A 17,951-nucleotide genomic window follows, 5' to 3' on the forward strand; every position below is an offset into this window, starting at 1 on the left:
GTATTTTTTTATGAGTCGGATGTCGCTGGTTACAGTACTGATGTATTTTCTTTATGAGTCGGATGTCGCTGGTTACAGTACTGATGTATTTTTTTATGAGTCGGATGTCGCTGGTTACAGTACTGATGTATTTTTTCTATGAGGCGGATGTCGCTGGTTACAGTACTGATGTATTTTTTTTATGAGTCGGATGTCGCTGGTTCACCGTCTCCAGCTTGACTCCTCCACTCCGGGATGCTGTGAGGGCGGGGCTGTTTTTGCTCGCAGTGCTGCTGTGTGCTGGAGCGATGTAGTAGACGCGCAGGACGGAGCGGACACCGAGGGCGACTGCTGAAGAACTGGACCCAGAGCTCTGAAATACACTTGCATCAAGGCTTGAGAGGAGTAGCATGGGCTTGTTGATGAACAGCATTTAGCACCGGGATCATCCGAGCGGGAAGGCCCATCTTGAGCCGTTTCATAGTGGAGCACATTTGGGTTTGACATGGCTTGGCCTTGTATCAGCCGCGCGTGCTGCATGGCCCGCTTCTGGACGCAGCTGGACAAGGCGGACATCGCGGTTCCGCTGGTGTTCACCAAGTACACGGACGCGTCAGAGATGCAGCACGTCCAGCTGCAGCCGCCTCTCCATCCCTCGCAGGCGCGGGTCGCCATAGAGACGCAGCCGTCTCGTGCGGGACACCGCAGCAAGACGGCGAGCCGCACGCCCCGCAGGTGCGTGTCAGAGGAGCGCGTGTGCAGCTCGGTGATGCGCGAGGACTTTAAACACTGGAGAGTTCGCCCGGAGCCGAGCTGTAAACCCAAGAACCAGTACCACGAACCAGACACGCCGTTTAACACCGAGACCCAGTACATGAAGGACTACAAGCCTTGGCCGATACCGAAACGGTACGACCACCCCTGGATACCCAAACCGCCTGCGACGATAACTGCGGGTGACGACCGGGCGCTGGACCGGTCCAGGCACGCGAAGCAGCGCGCGGCGCACGCGGCGCCGGCGGACAGCGGCGTGGAAAAGAGCGCCATCGCTGACAAAGTGCAGGAGAAAGACCTGCTCCAGGACCGGAAAAAGAGGAGCACCAAGACCGAGGGGGAGAAGAAGGTGCTCCTGAAGGAGGGAGAGGTGCGAGGGAGGCCGGCGGACGCGGTCAACAGACAGATCAAACAGGAAATCTCAACAGGAAGTTCCTACAAGTGAGTCAATCACATCCGGTGCTGATGTCCATCCGCATCCTACACGTGATGCTGTTTATCGTCCAAGGTGTGAATAGTTCTGTTAAACAGACAGATAAACCTATAATCAGCCTTTTTCTATGGTGTTTTATGAGAGGATGCATTGGTTGTTATTCACTTAAAAACACTGACCGAAGGAGCTCCTGTTGTAAGGTCTGTTATTGAAAGCTTTAAAAAGATTCACAACTGAAAAGTCACCATTAAAAACGATGCAGCTTTCACATAGCTGGACATGGAAACAACGCCCTTTATTTGAAAAAAAGGAAATGTGTTTTAATGCACTTTTCCTTCTTTTGAAAGTGCATTAAAACATGCTTTAAGATCCTGAAACTGAGTTATAACCAACATTAATTTGGATTTCCCTTTGTCATCACTGACAAGGCAAAAAAGGTTGAGACACTAAACCAGCTATTCATGAGAGGCAATTTGTTGTCCTGCTGTTCGGTATGTCAGGGTGTGTTTACATCTGAAAAAGCCCTTTGGTCTTTTAGTTTAATGGCATGTAGGGATTTGCAAATGTCAAGATTTTATTATTTTATTTTGACACTGCCCTGGAGATTCGGGCGCTGCATTGTTGACTAGCTATTACAGACCTTCCTGCGCGAGCCACTCCGAGCAAAATGCATAATCACGGGTGCCCTGAAATTCCATTTGCTTTTGATGCTTAATTCGATGTTACCATTATCGGGTTTGCCAAGTCGTACTGGATCCATTTGCTGGCCGCTGGGCTGACGTGTCAGTGTTGCTGTCCATCATCACAGTGCAGCCGGGGGCCACATGACATCAAAGTTGTGAACAGGCACAACCAGAAGCCCAGTCACCTTCTGTCTTCACCGCTACTAGCAAATTCCCAAAGCAGGTCAGCTGTGATCTGATGATGCAGCTGGGGTGTGTACAGTAGCAAGTGCACACACGAGTTAGACAATACTAAAAATACATTTGTGCTACTTTTCAGACTGATGCACACCCAATTATTGTGTGAGTCGGTTCAAAGCGGCTCGCGCTTCACAACCTCGATCGCTGTGTGGAAATGCAAATACATTTTTTCTTGTTAATCCTAGTAAGAGATGAAATAGAGCAGAGATTAAGACATTAGATATTTTACCAATATATTTCTTACTGCTAAAAAATGTATGCAAAATGCACTAAAAAGAGGAGAAAATCTTGTTTTTGGTCATGACTGAGCGTGAGACATGAGACAGGAAGTTTTTCCTCGAGCCTTTGCCATCACAGTAATGATGAGAGATAATCTGATCGAGGTTACCAGATTAATATCCCCCACCGCAGTGTATCATGAAGGATATACTTTAATAGAAAACTGTATCTGTCATGTTTTCCAGAGTATTTAGGGCAATACTAACTCTCCCAGCAGCATGTGCACTTGCTTGAAGACTAGCTCGTCCTTAAATAAATCACTGCCTCAGATTCAAAGTTGCTGGTTGCCGCTCATATCAGTAAGAGCTAGTGAAGGTCATGAACCGATGATGCTGTCAGGGATCAACATTTGCAATATGATGTAATCTTCTTACCATGAGAGCACATGTCAGACCTTTGAATCCCATTATAAAGATCAAGAACACAGCATTTCTTCTGTTCTGTTTAAACTGTTCTCTCAAGTGTTGCTGGCAACCTGTGCATCCTGAACGATACAACCTGCCAAACACACAATAAGGGATGAGGGAGCATCTTCATCGCTGGCAGTGAGAGAGGCAGGTGCTGCTGGGTCACTGAGTTCAGAATCAAGAGGCCGTCTTTTCGTGCGGATCTGTGCTTTTTTCATGGCTTGAGAACTGTGAGCGTTTAATGTAGCCCATCCTTTATCTTAACACTTGAAAACAGATCAACACAATGCTGTTTCCCACCCATATTTACTGCAAGAAAACTGCAAAAAAGGGCAGTGGATTTTGACGGATTTAGAGTTGATCCTCTTAAAGGGCCGGCAATGCCTGGCTCTTCCCGACAAATACTGATGTCTGAGAAACGCTGACTAAACTGTGGAGCATGAGTTCATCCAAACTGGAAAAATGGTGCTGATTTTATTTTATTCTTTTACTACCTGCTTAAATGCAATGTTACAATCTCATTTTATTTCATGAAACAGAACAGAAAACCTCCTTACATAACCCATTTAATCTCATTTCATCATAACTGCTGATGGTAAATTCACAAAAATGTGTCTCTGCTCGTATTCAGGAAGTGAATGAATTATGTAAGGACGTGTAACCTAATTACACATGATGCTGCAGACGGGTACTTTGTGTTCCGCTCCATCCAAACCATCCGTGACACCTCAAAAATAGACATTGTTGAAATCTTGCTAAATCAGTTCCTGATCAAAACCAGATGCATTGATTAAGAATTAACATCTGCTGAGAATCTCCAACTACTACAAGACCCAGTTTTCCGCCCCCGTCATCCATTATTCACTTCATGTAGTCTGAATAGTAGCACATCATTGTCGCCCTCCTCCTCAGATGGCAGCTTAGCAACCCAAACGGGTCTGTTTTTCATCTCATACCAGCCATAATCAGATGTGAAATGTGATAAACGCATTTGTAATGTGCTCTTTTCATTAACGGAAGCCTGTAGAGTCTCATTCAAATGAGGTTCCAAGGTTTTACCACAAGTGTGTCGACTGGAAAAAGGATTGCAAGAGATATTCAGTAGTTTTAGAGGAAGTAAAAAAAAAGATATACAGTGGTACCTCAGTTCATGACCACAATCCATTCCAGACGGCCGTTCGAGAAGCTATTTGTTCGAAATCTGGATCAATTTTTCCCATTACAATGAATGGAAAAAGAAATAATGCGTTCCAAGCCTTAAAATAGTCTTTTGTAGGAGTGAATGTAGAGTGTCTGCTGCAGGTGGCTGTTCCTCGATGTGTGTGGCCGCTGCATGTGGGAGGGGTTGCCGAGTGAGTGAGGTCTCTCCAGAAGTGAAGAGGTGCCCGGTGCGTGTCCAGCTCTGAATGTGCGCTTCTGTGCAGTTTGGCTGTGACAAAGTCATAAACCAAGTCACTTAGCTCTGTCCCAGACTCGCCTCATCCCTGTCCCAGCTCCAGCCCACAACAGGACATCAAACCCTGGAGTGAGCGCTCCAGCCTCGCAGGTGTGGAGAGCGAGCACCTCCCCTGTGACACTCTACCACGGTCCAGTGCGGAGACAGGAAAGGTTTTACACCTCAATATGAAGAAAAAACAGTAAATGTAGCTAACGGGACACGTCTGCATACAGAGGCTGCGTTATACACAATAACAAAGCACGCCGTGGGTCAGCTGATCGGTCCGTGCACATGATGATTTTTCTTTCTTTCTGGCTTTTTTCGGGGGCGTTGTTTGAAATCAGAAGCAAAAAGATCTCTAAATTTTTATTCAAACTCCGATTTGTTCGAAGTCCGGGACGTTTGAAAACCGAGGTACCACTGTGTGTGTATATATATATATCATAAGTGATTCAATGTCAAGAGATTATTGATTCAATAACCGTTAAAACACTTTGGCAAGTGAGTAAAATGACTAAGATACAAAGAAAATAATACTGCAAACAATTTGCTGTGCAGGAATATCACAGGGAGAATGGAATAGACTGACAGTTTTGCAGATATTAAGTCCACACTTAAGATAAATGGTGCGACAGGTTTGAGAAAAACAGATTTAAAATGATGAGCCTGTATTTCCTGAACTATTTTATAATGGTTACATCAACAGAAGTGAGAAGGGCTTCCATAGACAAAAAAAAAACTGTGCTTCTCATAGAAGAGGAGAAGCTGAGTCATGTAGCAGAGTCTCAGTGCAGAGCTCATGCTTTTATTTCTCTCTTGGCTGTCTCCTGGAATGTCCTACCCAAAGAGAGATTTGTTCTCAACTGATCGCCAGTTGAAGAGAAAAACAAGTTCTGAGGAGCTGTGAAAAGAGTAGAAAAATAAATAAGTTGCAGTGTTGTGTGAAGAACTATTTTTCTGATTTCATCACTGACCCTGTCGCTGCCTTCACTTCCCACCAAGTTCATTCCGCAGACTCGCAGTGAATTATTTTGTTGTTCCGTGGCTCCACACTGGGCGAGGGCAGCCAGATTGTGCCATGTTAGATCTTGGTTGCATGCAGCTCTGCAGTGCTGTACTTGGCTCACGTCCACTCCTGTCAGTGCCAGTGCTTTCTGTGCACGTGCTCCTCACCACAGCGGGGCAGCTGGGTCAGCTGACCGGAATCTCAGTACACACAGCAAGTCGTATCAGCAAAGTATATGCATGATAGCTGGGGTATAAAGTGAATGTGAATGAGTAAGTGATGTTTTCAAGTTGAAAAGTGCTTGAAATGGAGCTGCCAGGTGAAAGGAGTGAATGCAGTGAATCAGGACATAAGGACAACGTGTGTGACAAGGGAGGATGATAAAGAGGTTCAGGTGGAGGAGGATGACTTGATCTGGCAACCCTGATGGGTCATTGACAAAATAGCAAACGTTACTGGCAACTGAAATATAGAGTATTATTCTCATATTTAATGCAATAAGTTCATGGCACTGGGTTGGACAGGTCAGCTGAAGCTTTGTTTGGTTATTGGCTGCAGCATGTGTGAGCAGTGGTCTGTTCTCATTGACTGTGTACCAAGTACATGATGACACTTGTGTAGCAACCACACACTCACCCTTGTAGGAGCAGCTTCCATGTTACTGTAATGACCAGTGTATCAACACTGTGGACCCTGTCTGTGCTGACAATCTGTCTCTATCTCAGGCCCGCACGCATACACGCTCCCCCTGGTGTCATGCGGGTCCTTTATGCTCGTGGCCTTGAACGCTGTTGTGTAACCTGTCTGCAGTGCACTGTAGCTTCTTCTCCCATCCAAGTACTGGAAGTGAACTTTGGTCCTGTTATGCAACCGTGCTTTGTGATTTCACTGGTGCTTCACTGAGAGATATGACGACTCAGCAATCGAGACACTCTTTCATGAACCAGAATCACGGCCCGAGTGTTCATTCATTTATGATGAAGATTAAATCACGCTAGTAAGGTTTATAGCACACATTAGCTTCTCGGCTCGTCACAAACTAGGTCCTGATTCGCAACTTCTAGCTGTTTTTAAACCTGATGCGCCTCTAATTTCATGACAGGATGAGGGAGGGAGTGATCCTTGTTGGACCCGCAACGCCAAAGACTGTCTGCACCGCAGAGCTAACATGACGTCTCACTTCAAAACTGTATTGATACTCATGGACTGTCAAAGTTTGCTTGGTGGTTTCAGGCAAAGAATGCTAAGGTTTTGTCCGGAAACTCAAAAGTAAAATAAAATCATGCAAAAGAGAAGTAATAAAATCGTATCAGTTATTTAAAGTAAGTAAATAAATGAATTATTATGGTATATTTTGCCATGTTGCTCGCCCCTTTCTGGACACATTTGAAACAAATATATTTTCTACAATTTGTTTTGCAAATACCACTCCAAAATAACAACTGAGTGTCAGCAGCAGCAACAGTTTTTCACAAATGAATAGGGACGAGGTTGCTTTGGTGGTGAGCCTCGGGATTTTTTCAATGAACGAAGGGTGCCATGCCTTGAAAAAGGTTGAAAAACATCCACATCCAACATGATTCTGAGTTACATTTTTGTAGGTGAGGATTGGTAAAAAAAAAAAAAACATAAATGAATCTAATAACTTCATAAAATATATGTAGAAAGTCAAGAAGTATATGTTTAAATGGTTGACCCTCGAGTCCATAACCAGCATCCATATTGGTGAGCTTTAAATGGCATCGGCTGCTTCCACTATTAGACTGAAAAACCAAATACTCTGACAATATACAATATCTGATTGTGTCCCCTCTTCCACATGTGTTTCTCGTGGTAACCTTGGGCCAACATCCACACTTATTACAAGTCATCAAAGTCTCTCTTGATGCTTCCTTTAGTTGCGTCGATTCCTCTCCTGCTAGATCGACCGTCCTCGCGTCTCTCTCCTGCCCGAGTGGTGTTGCTTAATATAGCCTTGAGATGTTTCTCTGAGCATTAGAGTTGCGTCACTTGCTGTGCTCAGGACAACGCTGACCCATGGGGGGATGACTGACAGGTATCATCTGTATCAACTGCCAACCAGATACACAGCTGCCTGTTTATCCATTAGGACCACTGAACTATACACCAGCGGAACTATAAGACACAGTAGTGCCTTCATCATGTAGCACATTCCACCAGAATGTGCTATGGTGGACCACACAACTCCAGTGGAAGACGCTGACTGCTTTCTATTCCCACTGCCATTTCATTGATCAGTGAGTGTTGATGGTGGAAAATGATTTGGGCGCCCACTGGCAGACGCATTGTTTGACGGGTCATTTCGAGGCAATGGTGTTGACCTTCATTACAACTGCTGTGTTTTCACATGAGAGCTCCACATGATGTGTTAGCACACTGAAACACTCCACTGGGATGGACACAAACACTCTCAACGGACGTCCAATGAAGATGAGGGTTCTCTAAAACGCCTTATAATTAGGGGTGGGATTGGGTTAAAAAAATTACTGACTCAAATGATGGAGCCATACATACATTTAAACAACAAAATATTGTTTATTTTGCATCAGTTTGACAATGGCACAATAAATCATGATGGTGGCTATATTCAAGTTTTCACCTTACTTAAACTAAAGCTCTTTTAATGTCTTGAAAATGTTTGTATAAGAATTAAAATTTCATAAGAATTTCAAGTACATTCAGAGTAGTGGAAACTCTGGCCATTGTGTAGTGAAAACAATCCCTGAACAAAAGCATCTGTTTGCTTTTGTTGGCTTTTGATCGGCAGATCATATTGAAATAACTGTTCAAGGCTGCAGAACTCAAAATGCAGAACCAACACCAAAAATGAGTTCAAAGTAAAGATCGAAATGAGTCTCTGGCTCCGGCAAAATATAAGGTCCTTATGACATCTGCATTTAAGTGACAATCACTCCAGTGAATGAGGTAGAAGGTGAATAGCAGAGGTCCTAATATTGAGCCCAGGTGCACATCTTTTTTGATCTAAATAATGGAAGAGGGAGAGTTAGCTGTCAGCTTAACTGGAGAACCAGACTACAGTCTGATCAGGTGCTGTGATGACATCATCGACAGCTTCAGTCACAGTATTTTGTCCCTCACTGAAACTTGCCTGGGACCAAACATTTTCCTCCATTAAATCTTAAAATCTATCCACTACACATTCAGAAATTGGCCTGTGGTTGTTTACAACTGAGGGGTCCTACCATGTATTTCATTTGTGGCATGAGAAAGGTTTAAAATAAAGGTTTCCTTAAAGTGCTGACAGGTGTGTGTTTTCTTCTCAACAGAACCGAATTCAAAGCTTACAGAGACGTCAAGCCTGCAAAGATGATCCGGGCCAGGTCCCAGTACCTTCCCCCGGATGAAAAGACCAACCTGGAGACCAGCTACAGTGCAACTTTCAAGGGTCAAGCTCCGCTGCAGCCAGCTGACAACAAAGCCCTGGAGAGGAGGAGGATACGGAGCCTGTACAGCGAGCCCTACATCGAACCCATCAAACAGGTGAGTCGGCCGCTTCTTACGAACATCGCGTCTCATGGGGAGATTCTCCTGGTGGGTCCAGTACTGGACAGCCGCACTCATGTTCGCTGTCCGACATCTTCAGGTGGACAGGTATAGTGTCCCTCGCTCTAAACCCAAAAGGTCTGGAGCTCCAGCCGCAGGCCAGAGCAAGCCGCTGAAGAAAGCCAGAGACAAGCAGGGCTCAGCGCAGAGAGGCTCCAAGAAGACCACGTCGGAGAACCAGCCGGCGACTCGAGCGGCGGTGGGGGACAAGGAGAAAAGTAAAGAGATGAACAACAAACTGGCTGAGGCAAAAGAGTAAACTCATTTAGCACTACTTCTCCATTGATTTCTTATTTTGCTGGGAATAAAAACACAGAGGCTGCAAAATTCTCCGCTCCTAGTTTCCATCCTTTGTTTTCCGCTCGTGCTACCTCTCAGATTAATAATAAAAAAGATGAGTTGGAACATGCCCCTCCTCCTTTTATGCTTACATTGGCAACTACAGTAACACAGGGGTATGAGCATCTTTTTTTCTTCTTCTACTTGATGCCGCCCACCACCCCCACTCTGCTCGCCTCCATCCTCAGGTTGCCATGGCGACCCGCTGCCTGGCGCCTGCTGCATGGACCACAGTCATACTCATGGACTTGCCGATTGCTTCGCTGAGTTTATCAAGGATTTCATCTCCTCTCTCTGTACTTTTGTTCATGAAATTGGCACTTTGATATGGTTTCAGCAGAAAATCTTTGATAAAATCCATGACTTTTGATTCCATGGCTTGTCATCCACCTGCTCTGTCGTCTGTGCTTATGCTCATCTTTGAGTTTGCAGGCTTCCATCTGTGTGCCTAAGATGCAAGTGTGTAATCCAGACTCTGGTGTTGACGCCGCTCAACAACATTGGACTGAGGACTTACTTTTAAACGCTCCTCCTCTGGGTCCAACTTCCATGCTCTGAACGGATTATAACGCTAATAACATTAGCCTCGGATGTTTAATTCGATCATATCCTGTAGACATTAGAGAAGTGTTTCTCAGAATCTGAGTGGATGGCTCATACATGAGAGGAGCGTTAGCAGCATCAAAGAAGCAGATTATCATAAAATATGGGTCTAAAGTGAAACCCAGAAGAACAAACGTTGTGATGCACTTTTCTGATTGAATTTCAAGTTTATTTTTCCACATATACGCATCGATGTTGTTAAAAGTTTGCTTCAGTGAGTCGGAGGTACACAAATTCTGTGCTTTGTTTTGACCGTTGTTTTCAGTCTGTTCAAACTCGTGTTTATTTTTGAGACGTAAATATGGAGTACTAAACAAAAAGCCTTGTGATGGAGTTAAAGTTTGAGAAACTATAAAGTAAGTTGTATTGTAACTGTAAATGATCATCATTTGTTGACATTGAAACAGGGAGGTGTCAGCTGGGCTCACATTACCATTCAAAAGTTCACTTTCATGCAGATTTAAAATGATGAGTATTTCTTGTTTAATTCTGGCTTTAAAAAAAAAAATGATGCATTCATTCTTCTATGGAGCTAATCCTGTGTCCAACTCAAGGACTGGGGGCCAAATCCGGCCTTTCAAGTAATTTTTGTGGCCCACATGAGCTGTTAACGCATAATTTTTACATTTTTTTTAAATGTTTTTTTATGTAACACACTCCAAAAACGGATGTACTTCCTATTCATTATCGCGGCACTGGAAGATAGCAATTATTGTGCTTATTGTACTGTGAGCTGAAGTCATATTTTGACGCTAACTACAGAGATGCTACATGCTAAAATTAGCCTCTAAGATTTTAAAATGAGACTTAGAGTCTAACTCTTATTCCAGACGAGTTGGTCTGTGTGTTGTGTTAATGCATGTTTGACAATGGAGGGAAAGAGCTAGCGTGAATGTTGTTCGGTTAGTGAAGCAAAAAAGAGAGGAACTGAAGTTGCTCCAATGAAAAGTTTGGTAAAGAGGAGTCACGTGATGACAGTTGAGGTTTGTGCAGGCAGGGCGTGAGAAGATCGGCCTGACTCGTAAGTGTAATTTGAGCGTAACATGAAATGCTTATCAGTTTTTATTGGACGTCTATTAAATCTCCATCAAAAGTGACTCTACAGATCAAAGGAACTTTAGCCTGGTAATGTGAACGCAGCTGATCTTGAAGCCAGAATGAACAGCTTCAGGCTCCGTCCTCCCCATCGCACAAACACCTCACTATTCTCCTCCACTTCATTCCTGAGTGGGCAACTGCGTCACATGATCGACGGCAGCCATCAACTCCACCCTGTCCATCAACGCTGAGCGCCATCTGCGATGGGGAATGTCTCATTAGCATTTTGCAGCCTTTGATTTGGAGACTCTTTGTCACGTAACGCAAGGGATGGGGGTGTTGAACGGGCGGCCCGCCTCACCCGGTGCTATCTCATCTGTTATTAGGCATATAAGGATAGAAAGTATGGTACGGAAAATGGTGTCTTGGGCAAAAAGGTTAAAACAAAAAAAAACAGTGTGACGTGCTTGTGTGTCTATCTGCCTGCTCATATTTAATGATTACAAATAAATACAAAAACCAAAAAGCAGAAAAGCTTCCCGCTTCTTTTTGTTGACCAGACTGCCTAACCGATTGCAGGTATCTGTCCCTTCTGTCCCAAGTCTGTGTCCTAGCGATTGCACCACATGGAAGAGAATTTTGCTCTCAGCACCTCTTTCTATGCTTATCCTAAAGTGCCTCTGGCATCAGCACTGGCATCCCTTCCCGACCCAGCATGCGAGGACGGCAGAATATATTGCAACCGAGTGTCTGATATATTCCCTGAACCTGAACCATGCATGTCAACGGATGCCCAGGAGCTCATTCCAGATCTCAAGCAGCATGTGTTTGTCTGTTTTGGACGTTTGGATGATGCTGTGTCCGACTGGTCTTGTGCTAATGAGTGACATTCTGATTTATTCGAAGGGTTGTTCTAAAACAGTACCACTACATTCAACTCTGCCAGCCAATTCGAGATATTGGCTGGGTGCAGACGCTAAAGCAACACCTGTGGGGCTGTGCGCTTCCCGATCCCAGGTAACGCCGATGAAGCCGACTGCATCCATCTGTTCCCATTGAGTTTTTATTTACTTTGAAAGTGGTACGCTTTTAAGTTTGGCGGTGAACAACGACTTCTCTGCTTTGCCACATTCTCTTCCATATGGACGTTAGTTTGACAGACGCTTTGGGGGGTGAATGGAGATGTCCGCCTGCCTGCTGTCACTGAGTGTCACACCCTTTAGATTCCTCCGCTGAAGGGACCCTCCGGTGTCATCCTTCGAAGCATGAGTGTTGACTGTCTCCCCGGGAGGAAAGGACTGCTTACTCACAACCATCGCATTCTTAAATTAGCTTGTGGGTAAAAGTTTCATGCACTTTCCTCATTTCAAATGTGTCTTGGACGCATGCCGCCACTGTTCTCTGTCCCGACCTGCAATCTGAGTGTAGGACGTTCAGTCCTCCGTGTAAGTCAAGGAAGCAGCTTCTCATTGGAAGTGTAAGTGCATGATGCCACTTTAATGGTGTTTTTCCAAGACCACCCTGAGACTCTGCAGACTGGCGACATCATTCAGTGGGGCTAATGGAGTGGGGAAATTTATTCAACCCTGTATTGATCGGAACACAGAGCCAGAGGAAAAAGGCCGATAGAATCCCAGAGGCCTGTCTTTTTGAAAGCCTTACAAATGGTTTGTAACAGTGTGGGGTAGCTTTACATCGGCGACAGTTGAAGCGCGGATCTGTTGAAGCGTTCAGACTCATAGATTATCACAAGGCCTCAGATATTCCTGTAGTACAGTCATTCATGTGCTGTGTTGTTCATGCAACAAGATACAGTATCGATGAATTGGATTCCGTGTCGCTTGAAGCACTGACAGTAAGCAGAGCCACGAGAGTTGAGCGAGCGTTCACTATTGACTGGATGAGTAAGTAAACAAGTAATGAAATGGATGAATCGTATAATAGGTGAAGAGTGTCGCGCTGTCTGCATCCTCAGGTTCGATCATTAGGCTTGATAGAGCAGAACAAAGCCTTGCTTCTTAAAAGCTTCTTTGTAGTTACAGTGCTTATTGGGTCATGTGGGAGGAGAATGAAACACTTTATGATAACACTTGCCTTTAACCTTCCTTTTACAGAGTGCAGTACTTGATGGAGTACCGTAATTTCCGGACTCTTAGTAGTTACTTTTTTCTCGCGGTCTGAACCCTCCGGCTTATACAGTGACACGGCTATTATATGGATTTTTACAGGCTAAAGATGCTGCCTATATAGTGAGGCTCATCACATCAAACTGAAATTGAGGGCGTTTTATTGACATTAATGCGCTCAACATGTTCTGTTTTGGGCACTTTAATCTCAATAAAAGATGTGAGGAGTTCATGATTCAAGTTCAGAACGTTGCCCGGTGTGTTTTATGAGTCAGTCTCCATGCTGGACCCTGTTTTCAAAGGTAGTTTAGAAGTGATTCTCATGCATTTTTAAGCACCACTGACCTTTCTACGGTGCAGACAGCACCACTGCACCCACAGCTTGTAGACTGGTGCGGCTTATGTATGAACAAGATCTATTTTCCATCTTAAATTTAGTGGGTTTGGCTAATATTCCGGTGCGCTCTATGGTCTGGAAATTACGGCATGTAAAGCTCTTAAAACTAGCGTTATACAGGGGGAACTCATTCTGACAAGAGCGTCTCCCTGAAACCTTTGATTTAAAAGAGTAAACTACAGAGAAAGACAACCAATGATATGGTAGCAGCTGAGGAAATGAAGAATGGATGATGTGTTTGGTCGTATGCAACACCAGAGAGAAATGTTCAGGCCAGCCTTTGTCAAACCCTTTGCATGTCTGGTTGACTTTACTGACTTGAAGAATATGTCGTGATCACCGGAGAGCCTTGAGATCCCAGTATAGGTGGAACACACCAGCAGCATCTTATCCTCCGAGACTGTTACAAACCATTTCTTCTCTTCAGAACATATTGTTTCATTCCGTGAAAACCTTTCATCATGTGAGCTGAGAAGGAAAACACTTATCTGAAATGAGCAGTCACTGGGTGTTCATGCTGATGTTTGTTGGCCTAAGAGAAGGCTCATCACGTGTTTCTCTCTCTCTCTCTCTTTACCTTAACCATGTGCTGCCTCTTAGAGATTCTGAAGACGAGGTTCTCCGACCCGGTCATCATCATCCCCAGGGTGCTGCTGGAGGAGAACCACAGCCACTGCTGGAGAGACGTGAACCACGACGGAGCGGCGGAGTCGTACGATTTGCTCTCGATCTGACTGAGTAGCCGGGCCAGTCTCGTCCGGCCGCTGTGTATAGCTAGTATTTGAATTCCACGCGCACAACAAGACACATTTTGGCATCTTCATTGGTGAACCGAGCATGTTTTAGACCTCAGCAGACCATGTCATTTTGATTTCTCAAAGGTGCTACGATCGCTGTTTTCTGCTGTTTCGTTTCAGTGTTACACCATCAAGTGCTTCTAAGTGCAAATCAACCTGTACTGTAGAGTCAATAAACAAGCACAACATGGAGGCTGCTTTTGGTTTCTTCCTGTGGGACCAAGGGTGTGTTTTGGAGCTGCTTGTTGCACACAGTAGGGCTGTCTTGTCTCAGGCTCTGAGTCACTGACCTGAAGCTTTGTCTCGCAGCTTTAACCTGAGGCTGCTGTCTTCTAGGTTGAGTTTTGCATGATTCAGATGAACACGTTTTTTGCTTGTACTCGACACCTGTGTCATGGCTGCTGGACCGATCGAACCAGTAAAGGCCCCGCCATAGTAGCTCCGGGGCAGAGCTCAAATGTAGAAGTGAACTGAGGTCACACTCGTAGCACAGCAATAATAACTGATGGCAATAGTTGTGGCAAACCAGGAGGAAACAATAGTTTACGTGTTACACATGCTGTTCTGATCTAGAGTGGTGTCCATTACACTAAACCTGGGTCACTTATTTTTTCACATTAGGTCATAATATATGAGTATAAGTTTCAATTTATATGTCAATCTATTGAGTCCCCAGTTCTTCAGGGGCTTTGTTCTGATTTAAACTTGTGCATTTACAAGAATATTGTGCGGTTTGGGGGCCACACGGGGCCCTTTCACAGCCCCTAAATGGGCCCCATAAGAAAAAGGGTTAAAATAAGATTTTTTTTTAAATGTATGTTGTTTTAAACAACACCACAATTGGGATTTTTTTTTGTTGTTACAGCAGCACACGAACATGAAATATATTTTAATAGAGCTGGGACTTGAAGAGATACATTTTGATAAATCGAGTAGAAAAAACAGTCACAAACAATGCAGTTGAATCACATTTAAATGGTCTTTCTCAGGGAAACATTGTTCAGCGCACCTGCTCCAGGTGCACCTTGTTATATAGTAAAATATGATGACATAACAAAAAACACAGATGATGAAGGAGACTCATGGGACTGAGCGGATGGAGGGAAAATATAAGTTAAAAAAACTTTAGTGTTCACTACCTATGTGTACAGATTCAACAAAAATGTAATTGAGTTTTTCCCATTTCACTCACTATACTACATATTTTATAACCTAGTTGAACCCAGATGCAGCAGGACATCACACGACTGGCTGAATCTTCAGTCCAAAGAAGTGCTATTACAATATGGGGCTAGAATGGGGCCGTCTTACATTGGCATTGACAAAACAATATTGGCTGAAAAACAAAATACAGGAATTGAAAACAAGAATATTGGCTTAAAAAAGAATATAGTAATAAAAAAAGATTTATGGGTGAAAAAATAAATATAGTCTTATTTTTAATTTTTGTACATTTTAGTTTTCTACAAAAATGTTTCAGCCGATATTTCGTTTTTCAATTCCTTTATTTTTTATTTCAGCCAGTATTTTTTTTTAATGACAATATAAGCTGCCCCCATTCTAGCCCCATATTACAAATGCAGGTTTTTTGTTTATTAACTCTAAGGCATTTTTTATAAAAGATAAGCGGAGAAAGTCAAAAAACAAATGTGTTGTTTTGTTGTGGTCAGAAAGGTTGTCTCCTTGTCCCGCTTCATTCTGGTGCTCATATTGGTTCTGACCATTTCTGTGATTCATGTGTTCGTCTGCCGAGTCTCCTCTGGTGAGCATGAACTCGGGAAGGGGGCGCAGAGCTGTCGCGCCCCATCATCCAGTCATCCGTCCTTGAGGGATACTCACAAATAATTTAAAACTCAAAGAATTGAACAGGAAGTGAGTGCAAATCACAGTCAACTATCGTGCTGCAGAAGCGCAGACGTGGCTCCCAGTCAGTCTATTTTAGAGCAGCAACCATGATTCTTCCTTGGTGGAAGCAAAGGTCCAGTAATGAGACGTCTCATATTTCAAGAGGGACTCTGGTTCGGCTCACATTTAGAGGACTGTAATCCATTTTACACCCCTCAGGTGCTCAGAGGGGTCCAGCTTTGACCCAGAAACACACATCAGGGTGTTCAATTAGTAATGAGCAGTGGGACTATGAGGTCCTCAGTAATGCCTGTGACCCTCACACACACACACTCTCTCTTGCACCGCTATCCTTGTGGGGACATTTCATTGACTTTCACCAGGCTCTCACACTAAACCTAACCATCCGCAACAACTGGCTGACCTTTACCATGGCTCTTAGTTATTTGGAACCTCAAATTGAAACCAGCAAAAACGCCCCCACAAGTATAACTAAAGCAGCAACACACACTCAGGGAAGACCACTTTGTTCTTAAACATATCTTAAATTATTTGTTCTAGAAAGGGTTGGATGATAACATACTCTTAAATAAAAGAATTCGTTCCTTCTTTAAATTTTATTATATATTAAAAAAAACAGGGAGCTATTTATAATGGTTTTGCTGGAGAAGTCGATTCATGGCTGAATTGTTAAAATGCTCAACAATGAAGCTGATAAATGAAAGTAACCTTATTTAGAATAAAAATATTTATATTTTATAACATAGTGCAGTACTTTTACAAATGTTGTATAATGTCAACAGTTCTCTGATCTGAAATCAATAAAAAAAAATTTAAAAAAAATCAAGCTCCATGTGGAGAGGGGCAGGCGGTGACATCACATACGGTCCATGTTCTGCTGTACCATTATAAATATTACTAGAATGACAGGTGAGATAAGTAAAGGCACAAAAGCAACTCACTTTTCCGTCCCTTTTGTTTTGTACATCTTTGAGAATCAAATTCAACAGTGAAATCACTTTAACCAGGTCAACAGTGAACTGAAGGCAAAAATACAATTTCAAACTTTGCTTTGATGTCTGCGCTCCCCCTCCATCCCTGTTGCCATGGAGACGAGTTGCCTGGTTTCAGGCTGAATGGGATGGCTCGGAGGCGGAGCTCTCCAGATGGTAGTAACCCATCCCCTCACCACAGATCTCCAGGGACCCCCTCATAAGAGAGAACCATCTCTGTGTTTAGTATGCAGCGGACGACTTCTTACTATGAGATGCTATTATGGGATGCCTATTTATAAGGCTTCTTCAGAGTCAGATGAGGCCCCCCAAAATTCTCTCTCTTGGCTTGTTTGCAGATCATCACAGAGGGAGAACAAGACCCCTCCCCTCTCAGACGTCCATGTCTGTTTTCCACGCCATGATAAACATGTTGTTCTCGGCTGCACGCCGCCATCTTGCTCATCGGGTTCTCTGCTGTGGAGTCAATGTCAAAGTGCAGTCAGCGTTGGCTCACTTTGAATAAAGCTGAAGCTTCAGTTGTATCATTTCTAGTGACATTTAATTCATACTTTTTTTGTTTACAATCCCATCATCTCATTTTAAATCCGTTGTGTCTTGTTTTTCACTCGCCTTACGATGTATTTTTCCTGTTATTTGGCTTATATTTTTCTAAAGAATCTCCTTATTGTTTTTGTTTTACACAATAAAACTGTTCCTATGAATGGCAGCAGATTTTTCCATTCATTTTTGTCTTATGTCAACCTTCCCTCAAATTGAATATTTTCATAGTTTCATTACTGGAACAAAATATTAAATAATTTAATGCAACATCTGTACTACCAAAACATTAATTAAAAAAAGGATATACATGTAAATAAATATAAATAAATTAAAATGTATATATATCATACATTTATATTCATTTATATTTATTTACCTACTTTCATCGAATATTTTTGGTAGCACAGATGTTGCATTAAATTATTT

General features: G+C 43.4%; 1 protein-coding gene across 4 annotated transcripts; it reads left to right on the forward strand.

Annotated features, from left to right (window-relative positions):
* Window positions 1-270: 270 nt before the first annotated feature.
* On the forward strand, window positions 271-17,751 carry map6a (microtubule-associated protein 6a). 4 transcript variants are annotated; one of them, XM_053847925.1, is made up of 5 exons: window positions 271-1,194; window positions 8,548-8,761; window positions 8,865-9,079; window positions 11,711-11,821; window positions 13,928-17,751. In XM_053847925.1, exons 1-5 carry the CDS (start codon window positions 485-487, stop codon window positions 14,067-14,069), a joined length of 1,392 nt encoding a protein of 463 aa, XP_053703900.1. In that variant the 5' UTR covers window positions 271-484; the 3' UTR covers window positions 14,070-17,751. The 4 variants fall into 4 exon arrangements, with proteins under 4 accessions (XP_053703900.1, XP_053703901.1, XP_053703902.1 ...); XM_053847926.1 differs by lacking the exon at window positions 11,711-11,821; XM_053847927.1 differs by lacking the exon at window positions 11,711-11,821 and having other exon boundaries at window positions 8,865-9,042.
* Window positions 17,752-17,951: the final 200 nt, after the last annotated feature.

The sequence above is a fragment of the Synchiropus splendidus genome, chromosome 17 (assembly GCF_027744825.2).
Source record: "Synchiropus splendidus isolate RoL2022-P1 chromosome 17, RoL_Sspl_1.0, whole genome shotgun sequence".
NCBI lineage: Eukaryota > Metazoa > Chordata > Actinopteri > Syngnathiformes > Callionymidae > Synchiropus > Synchiropus splendidus.

What these genes read in the sequence shown, in the direction of transcription:
- map6a (XM_053847925.1), top strand. Translation starts at nt 485, where the DNA reads ATGGCTTGGCCTTGTATCAGCCGCGCGTGCTGCATGGCCCGCTTCTGG. An exon ending in TCAACAGGAAGTTCCTACAA is followed by an intron (nt 1,195 to 8,547) that starts GTGAGTCAATCA and finishes TCTTCTCAACAG; the next exon opens with AACCGAATTCAAAGCTTACA. An exon ending in TGTGCGCTTCCCGATCCCAG is followed by an intron (nt 11,822 to 13,927) that starts GTAACGCCGATG and finishes GCTGCCTCTTAG; the next exon opens with AGATTCTGAAGACGAGGTTC.